Source organism: Sesamum indicum, linkage group LG1, assembly GCF_026168435.1.
Source record: "Sesamum indicum cultivar Baizhima isolate 11 linkage group LG1, ASM2616843v1, whole genome shotgun sequence".
Classification (NCBI taxonomy): Eukaryota; Viridiplantae; Streptophyta; class Magnoliopsida; order Lamiales; family Pedaliaceae; genus Sesamum; species Sesamum indicum.
Window position 1 is genome coordinate 1240946 of NC_142657.1, and position 16440 is coordinate 1257385.

The window sequence follows — 16440 nt, forward strand, 5'->3', positions numbered from 1 at the left end:
TTTGGTTTATCCATCCAATGGATCACCCCACGTGTACATAATCCAATTATTTATACCTTTCAGAATTAATTCCCAATTAGTTCCTTGTTCTTCCTCGATGATTTGTGTGTGACTCTCTAGGTTCACTTTTTAGCTAGACTTAGGCTAGTGTGTAACACTATCGATTAATTAAATGCAATCTAATTAATCGTTCTTGATCATCCATTGATCAAGAAAGCCCGCTACCATGGGTGGCTGTCTAGCAACGATACATAGCATTAGAGACTAAATCTGTGTGATCATTTAGGCTCCCGATTTCATACGGGTACGATCCTTCCATTTACTGTCTCCCAAACTTAGTTTAGGACATGAAATTAGTGTCAGTTCCCATCCTGGACATAAGCACCTCTTGCACAGATCCAAAATACAACCATCGTGTGCCCGTGACTGCCATGGTTCCTCAAATTTGAGGATTATTCCCATACTATCGAGCTAGGGATTCAAGTCATACCGACCAAGTCTCCAAGACTTCCATATGACGATCTCCACAAATCATTTCAGTCAGTTGGCCACCTTGTCAACTAACCCACTGAAATTACATATACGTCCAACTCACCAATGAAACACGGAACTCATCTAATGAATATAATTCTCAGTACAAGTCTTAATAGGACTCTCAATGCCCAGTTTCGAGGTCCTCGGCTTGAAAATTTTCAAATCAACCCTCAAAAGTTGGTTTTATAACCGCCATCCAACGTGCAGTCCAACTACATAGGTTATCTAACTGATCTGTGGGCATCTATTGTGATATTAAAGCGACGTTTTAACATAATTAGTAACCAACAGATATATATACCAAAAATAAATACTTACCATACTCTCGGAGTAATATTACTTGAATAAAAATCGCTCGAATAGTTCCCAAAATCTTCAATCCAATTGGCTTTCTAATCATCTTTTTCAACAGTGATCTTGTCTTATGTGTTGTCATGTGAACCAATGGCTCTCAGTAATGGGTCATCGGAGTCGGGCCGGGCCGAGTCGAGCAACCCAAGCCGTATCAAGAGGGCGCGGACCAATTTTTAAGGGTATTAGTATCATTTCCTCAATAATTACAATAATCTCCTATCACTTACCATCATTACATCCAAATTCAATTATCGTAAATCTAACTTTTAGTCAGTAATAAAATTATAATTTTACAACATTTTTATAATTATTCTAACATAAATAGTTGATTGATGATTTAGCACAACTATAAATATAAAAAGTTCTTCCAACTATGTAAATATTTTATAACTACTCCCCCCCCCCCCCCGCCCTTTAATGTTCTACGCACCATCACAATCTGACTAACAATTTGAAGTCCAATTATGAAACAGAAGAATATTTTTACACAGCGGTGGTGTGAATGGAATCCAAAACGACAATCCATTAATATGTTTATTCTTTTTAAATATTCATTTCCTATTATTATTATTATTATTATTGTTAAGATCTAATGCAATTTATATACATATAACAATTGAAAATAAATAAATCAACTTTTATAAAAAAAAAAAATAATAATAATTTACTCCTCTAAATATGACGCATATAATAATGAAGAAATGGGAACAATTTGATTGGTGAAAGGCAGCTGACAGGGAGAGATTGAAAGCGGTGGAGCTTGGCAGTTATCAACAATGGCGCTGCAGCCCTTTTTTTTTTTTTTTTTTTTTCCACATTTGCACTGTCATCAACCACTCTTCAAAATCATTACATTCAATAGCTTCCGCTGAGCTGGCATCACTTCTCTTTTTTTTTTAGAGAAAGGGTCGATATTTAAATTCACGAATTCTCGACTTCTACCCGTTATTTTTTTCTAAGGTAAGAACGATGAACTCTTATTAATTGGTTTAAATTAATTATAATAATTCCTATTGGATTACACAAATATACTCTGATTAATAATATCAAATAAACTAAATCTAATTAACATGTACTATTAAAGTAGAATCAACACATATTACTTAGTAAAAACAATACCTACTGTATATACAGCAAATACAACATTCCACGCATAAAACGAACTCCCACCCCATTATTGTACTTTAAGGGAAAAAAAAAGAATTACATTTAATATAAATTATTATGAAATAACTACTGTTAATTTTTAGACATATCACTGTAAATATTTATCGAATACTTTTAATTTATATTAACCCTTGAGACGATAATATTTACTTTATAGTCCCGTTCGATCTTTCGAGTAATTTATAATGTAGAACATAATACAATATAATTTTTTGATGTTTAATTTCTTTTTTTATGTAATATGTATTAAAATAAAGAATGCGGATGTAATAATCTATATATAATAAAACAAAAATATAGAGGCTATCCTAATAAATGTTATGTATACGCTTATTTGGATAGCCCTTGATTTTAAATAATGATTTCCTATTTTTATATTTATTGATTATTTGAATTTAAAATCTTGAATTTTCTATCAATTACGTTATTTTGTTTCAAAGTTTGAATTACTTATAACTCTTATTATTTTTTGAATACATAATCCTGCAAACGTTGCTTGCTATATTTTTGTAGACGTTTTGAATTTTATTTTGCACACTTAAAAAGATTATGGCTTATTATATATTTAAATTTAAATAAATGGACCATTGTTTATTTTTATCCAAAATTAAGTTAAGCTTCACTCATGTAATTTTTATGTAAATAGTTAGTAAAATAAATGAATTTTTTTTATTTTTATATTCAACATACTTATGTATTTTTATATTTATTAATTACTTAATATGAAATTAGTTGTCATTTATTTATTTATATTTTATAAGTAAGTTATTTACAATTTTATTGACGCAATTTTTCTAAAAATACAATTCTCCTGTACCTTGGCACGGGAGTAATAAAAGTGTTATCCTTAATCAGCATAGGATGTCTCTCAGTTATGATTTCTATAGAACAAACAAACAACCGTTAAAATCACAGTAGAAAGACTTCGATAACAGTCCCTTTGACGTCTAAGTCAAATAAATCATAGAAAGAAAGGTAATAAAAATCGTAAGAATCCATATTAGGGTGTTGGAGACATCGAGGTTAGGTCGTAAAAATTCTAAAAAAAGGACAGGAAATCCAGAGCTTGTTTGTAAATTGAGATAATCAGAATGTTGGGGAACAACTGGTGATGCAGATTGAATGCGAATGAGTGATTCAAAAAGGTGTTTAGGAAGGAAGGAAAACTGAAACAATGAGAGGAAATTAAGGGTATGGGGCATTTCTGTCCTGTTCAGGCTGTTGTGTCTCTTTTATGACTATATATTAAAAGAAAGGGTCCATGTTCTTTGTTTCTAATTCAACTGACTCTCATAATGCATGCTGCATATGTAATAATTTTAATACTGGCAAATATTTCAATGTTGGAGAATCATCAAATACTATATATATATATATATAATTTTCAGACAGTGACTTAAGTTTGTTCTTTCGATCAATGCAAGAGAGGAACGCCGTCAGTTTTCTGTACCCCTTCTCCTGTCAATTCCAGTAGTGCATGCCTGCAGGCCCCATTTCAGCATCCATATATATATATATGATTTATGACTTGATTGCATTTACACTTAGATTATCGAAATTTTAAAAGTGATCGAAAATCATTAGGTAAACAAAATTTATCGGACCTTTTTATTTGAGGAGTGATCGAAAATTGTTAGGTAAGTATTCTAATACTCGAATATTAATATTATAAAAAAGATTCTTATATTCCGTTCTTACCAAATATGATATGCCAATAAAATTAGAGCAAATCGATTTGCAACCTTAACTAAGTACCTCCCTCTCCCATCTGCTCGAGCCCATGGGCCAATATTTTATCGATTTTCAATAATTAGTGAGTTTAATCTTTATAAATACTAGCGATCGAAGCACATGCTTAAATTTTGATTTTTTGTTGATTTAAATAATAAATGAAAGATAAAGGAAATGACTTGTCAAAACTAGTAAAATATTTTAACTCATGCATGAATATGACATTATTGATACAATCAAGTGACTGTAGACATGGTTATTCGACGGAAGCCCCTCGCGTTCACTACAAGAAAATGATTCGATATGTAAAGAAAAAATTAATATCAAAATCTACATCGAACTAATTAGCAAGTAAAATATTCATTATTAATGAATTTATATTATTTAATATATATTTTAATCAATTTATTAGTAAGTAAACTTTTTATATTAAATAATATAAATTTTACTCGTTAATTAACTCGATATTTGAATAACATTTATAAATATAAAATAGGGATTGGCATTACATAAGTCCCACATCATGAGCTTAGATGAGATGTGAAGTCGGTTTGGTTTGATCATGTAAGACGTGGAGAGATAAGGAAGAATAACCGATTTCACAGCCAGCCATTTTTGGTCTGAAAATTGTTCAAACTTCCAGGATACTTATCCCCTATTTATTTTTCTTTCAATATAGACATAGAATGTGTAGTAATTAGTGGTCAAGAATCTACGCCCAGAACTAAATCAATCTTGGATGACATGCTGTCGATCTGTGAAACCTCCTCTAACTGCCCTTTTGAGATTAGGACATATTTTTGGCAATAAAAAGCAGTAGTTATAAACCTAGTTGTTTGCCAAAACAGGGAAAACTCCAAACCAACATTAAAAACCATGTCTACGTCTATCTCACCAGCCATTTAGATTGAAACACATGATTTTCTAAACCCTTCCCCTCTCTGCACTTTTTCACTTCGGGCCCTTAAAGAATTTCTGACTGCTAAGATGAGAGGAAAATCTTGTTCATCGGAATCCCAAAACGGTGCGCCCCATCTGTCGGGTGCTTACATTCGCACCCTTGTGAAACAATTAACCTCGTCAAGATCAGCCAAAGATTTGTCGGATTCCAGTGAAAATTCGGAGGGGGGAGGGAGGAGTACTTCGGGCCCTGCTGATGGAGTTTCTGATAAACAGGGAAAATTAACCCGTCAGCCCAAGAAACAGGTGAGAAGAAGGGCTCACACCAGCCGGCCTTACCAAGACAGCCTGCTGAATATGGCCGAAGCCCGGAGAGAAATTGTCACCGCGCTTAAACTTCATAGAGCGGCAATGAAACAGGCCCGTGAAAAACAGCAGCTGGAACAGGTAAAGGAATCAGGGCTCGTAGTTCCCCCTGTCGGGCCGGCTTCGTCTCATCAGTCCAGGAGAAACCCTAGAATTTATGCTTCGAATTCTTCCAGTTCTTCTGATAATTTCCCGGTCAATTATGCAGGAGACGGTCTCGCATACCCACCGGGCTTTTATTCTCCTTATCCTTGGCCCGTTTCTCCAATTGCACCACCCCAACTTGTCCAAGAAACCCTCAATCTTCAACTCCCCAGCCAAACACTAGGCCTGAATCTTAATCTTCAGGATTTTGAAAACTTGGACACCACCGCTTTTCACTGCAGCACCAACCCTTCATCAAATTTCTCATCCTCATCCCCATCAACCTCCTCCTCTCCTGCTCTTTCAGCTGCCACCGAGGAAATTCCACACACCCTGCAGGCCCGAACTTGGATGGCAGAAAACAGGGATTCGGGCTTGCATTTTGGCGATCAGTGGAATGACGGTGTGAATTCAGAAGAGTACTGGTTCAAGTTCTTGAATTCCATGGAAATCGGGCCCGAAGAGCAGAAAGATGAGGATCTTGTCAGCTCTCCCTTTGATGAGGTGATGGAATTCCCAGCCTGGCTCAACGCAAACGAGAGTTTCTCACAGCATGTGAATGATTTTTGTTCTGATGACTCCTTTCAAGATTTAGCTCTGCCATGGTAAGAATTAAATGTTTTCTTTTCCTAATTCAATACACAGTCTCAGATTATTTTTTGGAAACTCTTATTCCAATATGATTTAATCAGACATGAATCGATTATATGATAAACGTAATATATTTAAGACTAATTAATATATATCATACTTTAATTTAGATTTGAATAAATATAATATATTTATAGTGTAATTAATATATATCCTACTTTAATTTAATTCGATCAAACGTGACCAAATAAGAACTGTCCTACCCTACTATGACAAAAGAAAATATGAGTAATAAAATTAATGAAATTGCCATTCTAATATTGTTTCCAATGATCTATATCTTGTCACTAAAATTCATATATTTTTATTTATAAACAGCAGTACGGAATATCACTATAAAAAAATTTATTATATCGATAATACTTTTGTCTTGTTTTTTTTAAATATCAGTTGACTTATATATTTTATTTTTATTTATAATATAATTAAAAATATTAAAAGTTATTCACATGTACACGCAGAAATAACGTGCCATAATAATTAATTATTAGTAGAAAGAATTGTTCCTAAATTTTTCATCACACCCATCAGTAATATTTATATTTGTTGTTCGTTGTACTATTACTATGTATGTGTTATTAATTATTTATAGCGATAATTTTATACACAATATTTTATAACTAATTGTTACTTATGACATATATTTAATATTTCACAGTTCGTGAATATATATATATTAATTTGGGTAGTGATAATGCATACATGATGTGTTGTGTACATTTTGTGATAACTGAGTACTTGATTGTTTTGTTCTGAAAATTGCAGCATGGACATCCAGGAAATTGAAGGCATGGATGCAGACTGGTTAGCCTGAGAAAGATTGAATCATTATTATTATTATTATTATTTTCTCTCTTGAAATTAGAAAAACTTGGTTGAATGGGTAAACAGGCAACCCAATAAGCATTAGATGAGGAATTATTACATCCTCTTTCCCAATTTTTTTTTTTTCCATTTTATTGAACATCCATGTTTTGTCTAGTCACGCCCTCGTTTTATTATTATTAGGGATAACTGAATCGATACTTTTTGAGGTTAAATCTAATTATATAAATATATTTTATTTTTTATAAAGTTATAAGTATACTTTATGAAAGGAGTGGTAGTATATACATTTTATGGATGTTTGTGAAAAATTTTGACACCGAATAAGAGGTGTATTGTAATTATAAAGGGAAATATATAATACTTTTAATAGAAAATATCACGTATTTACATTTTAGTTACGAATTCTCATTTTTTATCGCATAATATTTACAAATTTGGACCTTTGATCCCCTGCATTTAATGATCCCATGGTCGTATTCATTAAATATTTAATGATTATGCCATCGAAAATATTTTTCTTTTAAATTATAAAATCAAAGTGAAAATTCCATAACCAGTCGGACCAGAAATAAAAACATCCAAAATTAGGAGACTAATATGGTCTTTATAAGTGAAACACAGTAACTCCATTCCACAAATAGTTGTTACATATTCGCAACAGCCCATCTCACCACTTATTATTACAACAAAACACCAGCATTCATCAACACATTTTCAACCCTCTCCATGCAACACTCCAAGTACTTTTTCAGGGTTCATCCATGCATTGTTTCACCATCATGATCATACTCCTCATCCCATTCAATCTCAGCGACATGATACACCGCATCATCAACAACCATGCGCAGATCATCAAGCTTCCTCATAAGCATCGACGCCACGATCCCATCAACATTCCCAAGTGACTTGCCGCACATATTCTCCAATTCAACGCTGCGCCCCATTGTTTTCTTCAGCGACTCCGCGTCCGACCGGAGGAGTATCGGCTTCAGATGCCTCAGCCGGTAGAGCGTCGACTTGACGTCGGTAAGATCGGATATCAGGCGCTCCACGCAGAGCATGAGTTTGGGGTCTTGCGGAGTGAGGCGATAGCTCTTCAGCCGCGGAATGCCGTTGACGAACTTCCTCATTTCGCTCACCTCGCGGATGCTTAGAGTGATCGCGTCGCGTGCTGCTAGCTTGTGCATCTCAAGTTCTGACGTGGGACGTTGGGCGGATGCGGGAGGAGGTGCGAGGCTGATGAGTAAGATCATCAGGATTGGGAGTGTGGTTGAGGATTTTAGCATGTTTTTTTTTATTATCATGGCTTGAAGGAGTGAATATTATAAATGACTTTGGGGGAGTTGGTATTTTATAGTGGAGTTTACTTTCGTGTTTGATTGGAGTGGTAAGTTGTGAGGTGCTTTTGGTGTTGCTTTGGTTTGTTGAGGGGAGGGGGGACAAGTTTGGGGATCCGAATAATTGTAATTTTAGTCCTATAAATTTATACGAGTGATATTTTTAATTCTGCATGAATTAAATTTATAATTTAATTTCGTAATTTTATAATTTGACAATTTTCATCAAATTTTTTCCTAATTTTTTGGTTAGAAAATTGTATTGATTTACATATAATTCAATTAAATTACAATCTCAATCTTGTAGCTTATGGAGGTTTGCATTTTTAGTCTTTTAACTAGATGTTAGCATTTTGGTACTGCATGAATTGATTATTAGGACAAAAATTATAATTTAATTGGATCATGTGTAAGTCACATGTAATTTTTGAACAAATTGATTGAAAAAGGACAGAAATTATCAAAATTATAAAATTACAGAACTAAATTGTAAAAATTAATTCATACAGGATAAAAAAAAATGCCACATTCCCTAAGTTACAGGCTAAAATTGCATTTTTTTTTTTCCTTTGGGGGATTGGATTTTTTTTAGTTGCATCTTTTATACATTTAACATGTATACATCACGTGTATAAAGATAATATTATTTATACACATAATAAATATTTGTTAAATAAAAATAAAATATGCAGTAAAATTTGAAATATAAAATCCAATCGACAAGTTTTGGACATATTTTCAACTATAGGAGAGATTACACTACTAAAAGCCCAAATTCAAATTTAAAACTTTTTAATATAGTTTGATTGGAGGAAAATAATCTGATTCGGCCAAATTTAAATTATATAGTAAGTATAATACATTTGTCTTGTAATTTATGTACAGTTAAGAAAAAATGATCAATCAAATAATAAGTATGGTACATTAAATAAGCACCAAATATAAGAATATAAATTAAATCTTAAAAAAAAGGAATCAATTAATATTTCTAAGAAGGACTTATGTATTATTCTATCATCATATCATCGTCAAACACGACCTTGAACCTTCCCATCGTTGCACGCTTTTTGGCTTACAAATAGAACAACTTGTACCAAACACTAATGCTCAGATGAACTGCCATAGCACGTGATGTCCCAATATAATTAATGTAGGGACGGACAGGAGGACCATTATTATTATAATTTATTTTATAATACAGTTATTAATATCTGATCAAACATTTCAAACAACAATAAGCTCAAGATTGGTTTAGTCCAAGATCCAGGCATGAGGCGTTAATTATTACCCTAACCCACATCAAAATTAAATCACGTTCTTCCTTTTCGATTAACTAATTATCTCCCTAATCGGACATCAATTTCTAATCACGCATCTTAATCTCCACTCACATTTATCTATTCTTCTCTGCTCTGCCTGATATCTATAGTTGCTCTGTTATCATTTCACGTGGGCGCATTACTGAAAATACCGATTAAAATTGGGGAAACATGGGCGGGGAGGAGAGGTGGTGCGTGGTGACCGGCGGGCGAGGATTTGCGGCGAGGCATCTGGTGTTGATGCTCATCAAGTACGACATGTTTTGTGTGCGTATTGCTGATTTAGGACCTACGGTCCAGCTCGATCCAGACGAGGAGAATGGCGTTGTCGGCGAGGCTCTCAAGTCTGGTCGCGCGCAGTACGTGTCAGCAGATCTTCGCGTCAAATCGCAAGTGCTAGAAGGTTCTATTTTTCAGCATTAGTTTTGTTTCTGAGGTTTGATTTCTTTGAAATTTTTGTTTCGGCTTTCTGCTGTCTGTAGCGATTGTGAATAATGAAGGTTGTGCATATTTAGTTTAGATTAGTCAGTTTTTCTTTCATGCACAAAAATATATAGTCTTGATGCAAGCTAGTGAGGAATGAAAAATTTAATTAAGTTGACCGAGCAGTGTCGAAAATGATTGTTTGGCATTTGATCGCATTTCATCTACATAAGATGAAAATTAGTGTGGTTTAGATGAAGATGATTTTTTAATGTGTTAGAACGTGAAATAAAGTACGATGATGATAGTTGGTGTCATATATAAATGTGTCAAATATAATATAAAATATGATGGCTACAATTGATGTGATATGTCTTTTGAATAGTGAAATGTATTTGAGATATGATTTAAAACAGTGACTCGTGCTGGAAAGTAGGTGATGTTGTACCTCTTTTACTACTTTTGTTGAAGCATACTAGGTTTGTCCACGGTTTGACATTTATGACATTTAAAAATTTCTATAGCCTTTTTTCCATAGAGAATGGTTCAAAATTATGCTTAAGAGCGTTTGTTATCATCTGAATCATTCTGATTCTGGTACTGTGGTACATTCAGCGTTGCACCTTTGCATATGTATTTTATGTAGTGTATCACAGTCTAACTCTGGTAATTTTTTCATGAGCTCTGGAGTGTATTTCTTTCTGGTTTTTCCAGGGATTTAAGATTGTTAATTGACCACTTCTATTAGAGATGATATTTCTTATAGGATTCTCAACTGTGTTTGGCACCATGAATTTTGTGCTCAGAATTGGATTCTTAAATATACAGTCAAATTCAAGGAAAATCATCTCGATTTTCCAAGTCCACGCTTCCCAACTCAAACTGAACAGTTCAAAATGTTGGGTATAGTTTGACTAAAAATCGAAGTTGGCAAGTTTTACTCCATGATTTTACGATAGTGGTGCTTTTATTTGGACGTTACTCTGGATGTTTAACATAATGTTTGGCTTTTCTTTTTTTCGTTACCATTGTGAATGCAGCTTGCCGAGGAGCTGAAGTTGTCTTTCACATGGCTGCTCCTGATTCCTCCATCAATAACCATCAGCTGCATTATTCTGTTAATGTACAAGGTTAAGTTTTAGGTCTGCTAGGTCAGAGCCAGATGCATGTGCTCTATGTGTGTTTGCATTTAGAAATTATCTAGCCCACATTTTCGTAACAAACAATGTTTTGCTTTGCTGATTGTAACCTGTGGCCCACAGGAACTAAGAACATCATCGATGCATGTATTGAGCTGAAAGTAAAACGACTTATATATACAAGCTCACCAAGTGTAATCTTCGACGGAGTTCATGGAATATTCAATGGAAATGAATCATTGCCTTACCCTTCTAAGGTATGAAGGCCTGAACCATCTCATATGATATTCCGATTTTCTTTAGCTCAATGCTGGAAATGATTATTAGAGTAATATTATTTGCATTATTGTTGAATTTTATTTTTTTTAATTATCACTGGTTGAGTTTCTTCTAACTTAAAATCTCTATATCCTCTTTGATGAAAATTGATTTTCTCTTTATTTCCATTATCCCTTGTTGCCTTCGGAAATGTAATGTTTGTGTGATTTTACTTTACTACCTTGGGATTGAAAAACTAAAAACTCTTGTGTCTTTTTTCTAAGCTTATTTTGCTTGAGCTATCAATGTGAGGATTATGTCAGACACTTCCTCACCTATGCTTTCAGTTGTGTGCTCATGTTTTTTGATCAAGGCCCCTCAATCTAATCACTAGATTTTTGTCCTGGTTAACTTTTTAAGCACAATGATTCATACTCTGCCACGAAAGCTGAAGGAGAGGCCCTCGTTATCAAGTCAAATGGTTCAAATGGACTTCTAACATGCTGCATTCGACCTAGCAGCATTTTTGGGCCTGGTGATAAGCTGCTTGTTCCATCTTTAGTTGCTGCCGCCAGGGCTGGGAAATCAAAGGTGAGAGTTTCTTGTTTTATCTTGTTACTGAGTCTTGCTTTTACTTGCTCTCAATTACAAGCTACCTGTCTTGTTTGCAGTTAATATATACAAGATTTCATTTAAGAGAGAATGCTATGTGTGCGTTAAATGGAATATGTTTTTTGGATCCCTTCACTTATTTTATTCTGGTTCTACTTGACAAAGTTTGGTTTTGTATCTCATGGTTTTCATTTTCAATTTTAATTTAAAAGTTTTTCCCCGTTACACAAATTGTTCTTGGCAAGGTATATTACAACAATTTTGGTTATTTTCTCTGATTTGCTGATGTGAATGACAGTTCATCATTGGAGATGGCAAAAACATGTATGATTTTACTTATGTAGAGAATGTGGCACATGCTCACGTATGTGCTGAGCGAGCTTTGGCATCTGAAAAGACAGTAGCAGAGAGAGCTGCGGGACAGGTAGCGTTTTATTTTATTGCAACCCCTACGTGGTTGTATATTTAAGCAACCAGTGTCTGTTTAAGTGCATATAATTCTAGTCCAAATCCTTATGCCAGAAATTTTGTATGAAGGATGTTTGTGGCTGCCAATCAAGTTCTTTCAAATGCATCTTATTGTACAATCATAAACTGGTTCTCCTTTTCAAAAACATTGGGCGTTTACTGGAAACAAAGTTTTTTTCTCATAGTTTGGCTTATTATATTGATATATGCTTTATGCATATAGCTTATTTTAGATTTTGTATGCAATTGACTGATGAAAATTTGTGCACCAACTCTAAGTTTCATGTTAATATGAGAGCAGCCATCTAAATGCAGTTTAGACAAAAATTATGTATACATTTGCTCTAAGCAACTAATTACCCTTTGAAGCTTTTAGATTTATTCACATGTCAGATTCTTCCAGATTTCCTGATTGCCCAATTATCTTCGATAGCTTATGGGCATAAGAGGAAGGTTTCCAGTTCACTCTTTTCTTTGGCGCAAATTGCCTCACCTGGGTGGGAGCCTCAATAACAGAATTTCTTTTGCAAATCTGGCTTGCAGGCATACTTCATTACCAATAAGGAACCAATAAGATTTTGGGATTTCATGTCTCTCATTCTTGAAGGTCTGGGTTATCAAAGGTAGTCTTCCTTTAAAGCATCTTTATTCAATCCCACTCTTCAACTTCCCTAGTTATTAGAGCATTCTATATGGTCCAGTCCAATTCTCTACAGAGGGATCATTTGCTCTTTTGGTGTTACATAATAAACTTTATATGTATCTTTGTTTCTTCTTGTGTATTATGCAGGCCAAAGATCAAGATTCCTGCCTGTGTCATGATGCCAATTGCACTTATGGTGGAATTGATTTATAAAATTTTAGCTCCTTATGGAATGAAGGTGCCACAGTTAACACCTTCAAGGATTAGACTTCTATCTCGCAACAGAACTTTTGATTGTTCTAAAGCCCATGATCGTCTTGGCTACATACCTATTGTGTCTCTCCAGGTCCACACATGCCCCTTAATAAGTCATCTTCTATCTTGTAAGAAAATCCCTCCATCTGTGCTGGCTGCAAGATGGAGTTCCACCATTTCGATAAGTGATTATGCTATTTATTTAAGGCTATCTGATATAATTAGAAATCTAGACTTTATAAGCCTTGGTTGGTGCTTCATGCTGTTCTGTAAATTTTTTAGGACCACGAAATAAACAGAGCCTTGCTGCTTCTGTTGGTTTCGTAAACCATAACACAAAAAAAAGAAAAAAGAAAAAGAAGAAGAAGAAGAAGAAGAAAGAAAAAGAAAACCCACCCACACAAAAAGGCAATGCTGACACACATGAATTAAAATGAATTTGATACTTATAATTTTTTCTTTCTTTTGATATTTGGCTGTTTCATCAACTATGTACCAGAAATGATGTTATAGGAGGCTTCCTCATGGAGACTGAGCTCAATTTGTCTCACTTAATCACTTTCATGATTTTCTCTCACTGGTGTTATTTGCAGGAAGGCCTTAGAAGAACTATTGAATCGTACCCACACTTGAGGGCCGGTGTTGAAACCAAAATGGGCAGTCAAAAAGGTACTAAAATTTTCCTTTCTACCTTAGCTTTCCTTCTTCTTCAAGGATTCCAGTATGAGTGTATTGCAAGGTTCAGTAAATATAGTGCATGATCTGCATTCTTTGTGATTTAACAATATAGACTTTATTTGCAGTAATATGCATTGTGAATCAGGATAAAACAGTGTACCTGTGGTTTGTAGCTTGAGAAATGTCAAAAGGGCAAACAAGCAAGTAGCAAATAAACAGTTTGAGGAAGACCATGCAAAGGGCATTTAAGGAAGAGGGTCTGGAATATTAAAAACTTGTTTCAGAAACTAGTTCAGAACCATATGGATGCAGTTATGCAACTTATGATGCCCAGGGCTTGGGCTTGATCAATAAAAGCAAAACTGGGTCAGGGGAGTACCATAAAGTGGAGTAGGGGAAATACAATAATCATTATGAAAGAAGAAAAATGAAGTTGGCTGTAAACTTGGGAGAAGAATTGAAGAAAACAAGACTGTACCTAAATAGTCATTTTCCCAATGCATATTTGTTATTCTCTGATATATGCATACTTTATTGTGCTTTTATCATTTGCATTGCTATTGTTGCATTTCTACAGCATTGTGTGGTCGCTTTTTTTCCCTGAGAAATCACCTCTGCTCCTTGGGTGATTTTCAATATTTCACACTATTACTTATGGAAGTGAAGAGCTTTCATTTAATGAGAGCTTGAGATTAATATTTGACTTGAAACTTCTGATGTTTTCTGTAATCTCTAATAATTGGTAATGGCACTTCCAGCTGTGAGGAATAAAAAGCTCTCAATCATGGTGGTATTGATCCTGGGTGCAGCTTACTTCAGTTTGATTGCAGCTGGGTATACGACTGTGACAGTAGCTTCCACGCTTCTGTTAGCAGCATCAGTTATCCTTTTCATCATTGGCAAACTAGCCTAGAAATGTACGCATGACTACCTTTTCCTCCTTTTTTAGGTCTACATAATTATTATTGCTTTTGCTAGATTTGGTCAGTGTACTTCAATCTTCTTGTTGTTTCTAGTTGCAAACCTGCTACCTTGGGATGCATGGTACATGATCTGCATTTTTCATAATTAAAGGGAAGGTGAGATTTGCACAGATGCCCTTTCCAGGGAATGCTCACTTCTGGTAATATAGTGGTGCAGACTGGGATATAAGATAGAGAAATCACTGAATCGAAGTTCCATGCGCTGTCCATGGCTTCTAGGTGGAATTCTGTCATAAGTGATATAAAAATCGTGGGCTCTATAGTTAAAAATTAAGTACTTTTTAACTGTTGCCATTATCCAACTTATTGAAAGTGTTTTGTGTCTTTAGTTGCCTGTTGTACAATGCCCTAACATCAGCAGTTCAATCTGGTGTCCTAAGAACTGTGTCAGATTCACTCCATTGGAGAAGTTGCTAGTCCTTGAAGCTTCCAAATCTCTTCCAAAGGATTAAGATGAGAAAAGGATAGCATAGTTTGCTGTTTTACTCGCCATTTTTATCAATGATGCTTCCCTCTATTTGCAATTTACTGTTACTGAATTTCTTGTCAGCTGACCGTGTCTTGCTGTTTCTCTGTATAATCCTTTATCATAGGTCTGTCTGCTATTTTGTGCTTGAATTTTTTTTATGTCTCGGCATGCTGCTGCAAGTATGTCTATGTAGTTGACTTTGAAATTATTCTGATGTAACTGGTTTAGTTTAACTGTGGCATTATATACTGTGACCAACATACTTTGAAACCCCAGATCTCATGGCATTTCATGTTGCTGTTTCTCCTCTCAGATTTTTGCTACCATCAATTCACCTTCATCCTCAAGTTAAAGGGAAAGGAAAGAGCTTCTGTATTTGCTGAAACATTTCCATACAGAGCAAGAACCGCGCACTCTAATAATGTCCCCACGGTTCACATGAAGTGCTATGATCCTTCATCTTTTGTTCTCCCATGCCCCTCTCCTCTCTTTGGTAACCGGATAAATTCTTTTGGGTAAAGCATTTCCTGGGTTTTATTGTTCATCACAAATAGTGCTTTAGCAGCAACAGTCATGTCGTTTAGAGGAAAGTAAACAAACATGCCTAAGCTTTGTCTTCTGATTCCTGAATATTTGGTAATAGCCTTCTTTGTCGTAATTATATATAGCGTCTAACTAGATTTTATTTCCTGGGGTAACCTACACTTCTATAAATTTTTGTAAGATTGATATCAAGACAACTGACAACTCAAGCAAGCAACACGGTGCACGTTGCTTACTCCAGCTATTCATAATCTCTCAAACAACACAAACATTTGGGATGATTACACTCCTCTCTTTTGAGATTTGGTGTAATTACATGTAAACCTCCTCCAATTTAAAAAATTACATCTAACACTCTTAAGATTTATTTTCGTTTAACAAATAAGTTTATCAGTTACTCAAAATTTAGTCTAAATTTGTTGATATTAATAAAAAAAATTAAAAATATATATTTAACTTCAATTAATTTATTATATGTCAAAAAAAAATTTGTGGCCAAATTACTCTTACATGTCTTCACAAGATAATGCATATGAGGAGGTATATCTTCAATATTATAAAGATAGTTTAGTCAAAAAAAAAATTATTTGACCTGCAATAAATCAATCGACGGTAAATATCGATTTTCATTCAGTTTT

At 34.4% G+C, this 16440-nt stretch overlaps 2 protein-coding genes across 5 annotated transcripts; both read left to right on the forward strand.

The window, feature by feature from the left end:
* Positions 1-4494: 4494 nt before the first annotated feature.
* Positions 4495-8182, forward strand: LOC105165762 (protein AAL-toxin resistant 7). Of its 3 annotated transcripts, none has more exons than XM_088880851.1 (3): positions 4495-5801; positions 6613-6651; positions 7487-8182. In XM_088880851.1, the coding sequence occupies exons 1-3, from the start codon at positions 4774-4776 to the stop codon at positions 7578-7580; spliced, it is 1161 nt and encodes a 386-aa protein (XP_088736977.1). In that variant the 5' UTR covers positions 4495-4773; the 3' UTR covers positions 7581-8182. The 3 variants fall into 3 exon arrangements, with proteins under 3 accessions (XP_088736977.1, XP_088737018.1, XP_011083229.1); XM_088880892.1 differs by having other exon boundaries at positions 4498-5801; positions 7524-8182; XM_011084927.3 differs by lacking the exon at positions 7487-8182 and having other exon boundaries at positions 4499-5801; positions 6613-6921.
* A 1057-nt stretch (positions 8183-9239) lies between these two features.
* LOC105165847 (3beta-hydroxysteroid-dehydrogenase/decarboxylase) lies at positions 9240-15922 on the forward strand. Of its 2 annotated transcripts, none has more exons than XM_011085034.3 (10): positions 9240-9734; positions 10795-10884; positions 11017-11150; positions 11572-11742; positions 12062-12187; positions 12775-12854; positions 13022-13220; positions 13723-13798; positions 14566-14724; positions 15573-15922. In XM_011085034.3, exons 1-9 carry the CDS (start codon positions 9503-9505, stop codon positions 14718-14720), a joined length of 1263 nt encoding a protein of 420 aa, XP_011083336.1. In that variant the 5' UTR covers positions 9240-9502; the 3' UTR covers positions 14721-14724; positions 15573-15922. The 2 variants fall into 2 exon arrangements, with proteins under 2 accessions (XP_011083336.1, XP_020548414.2); XM_020692755.2 differs by lacking the exon at positions 9240-9734 and adding an exon at positions 10345-10420.
* Positions 15923-16440: the final 518 nt, after the last annotated feature.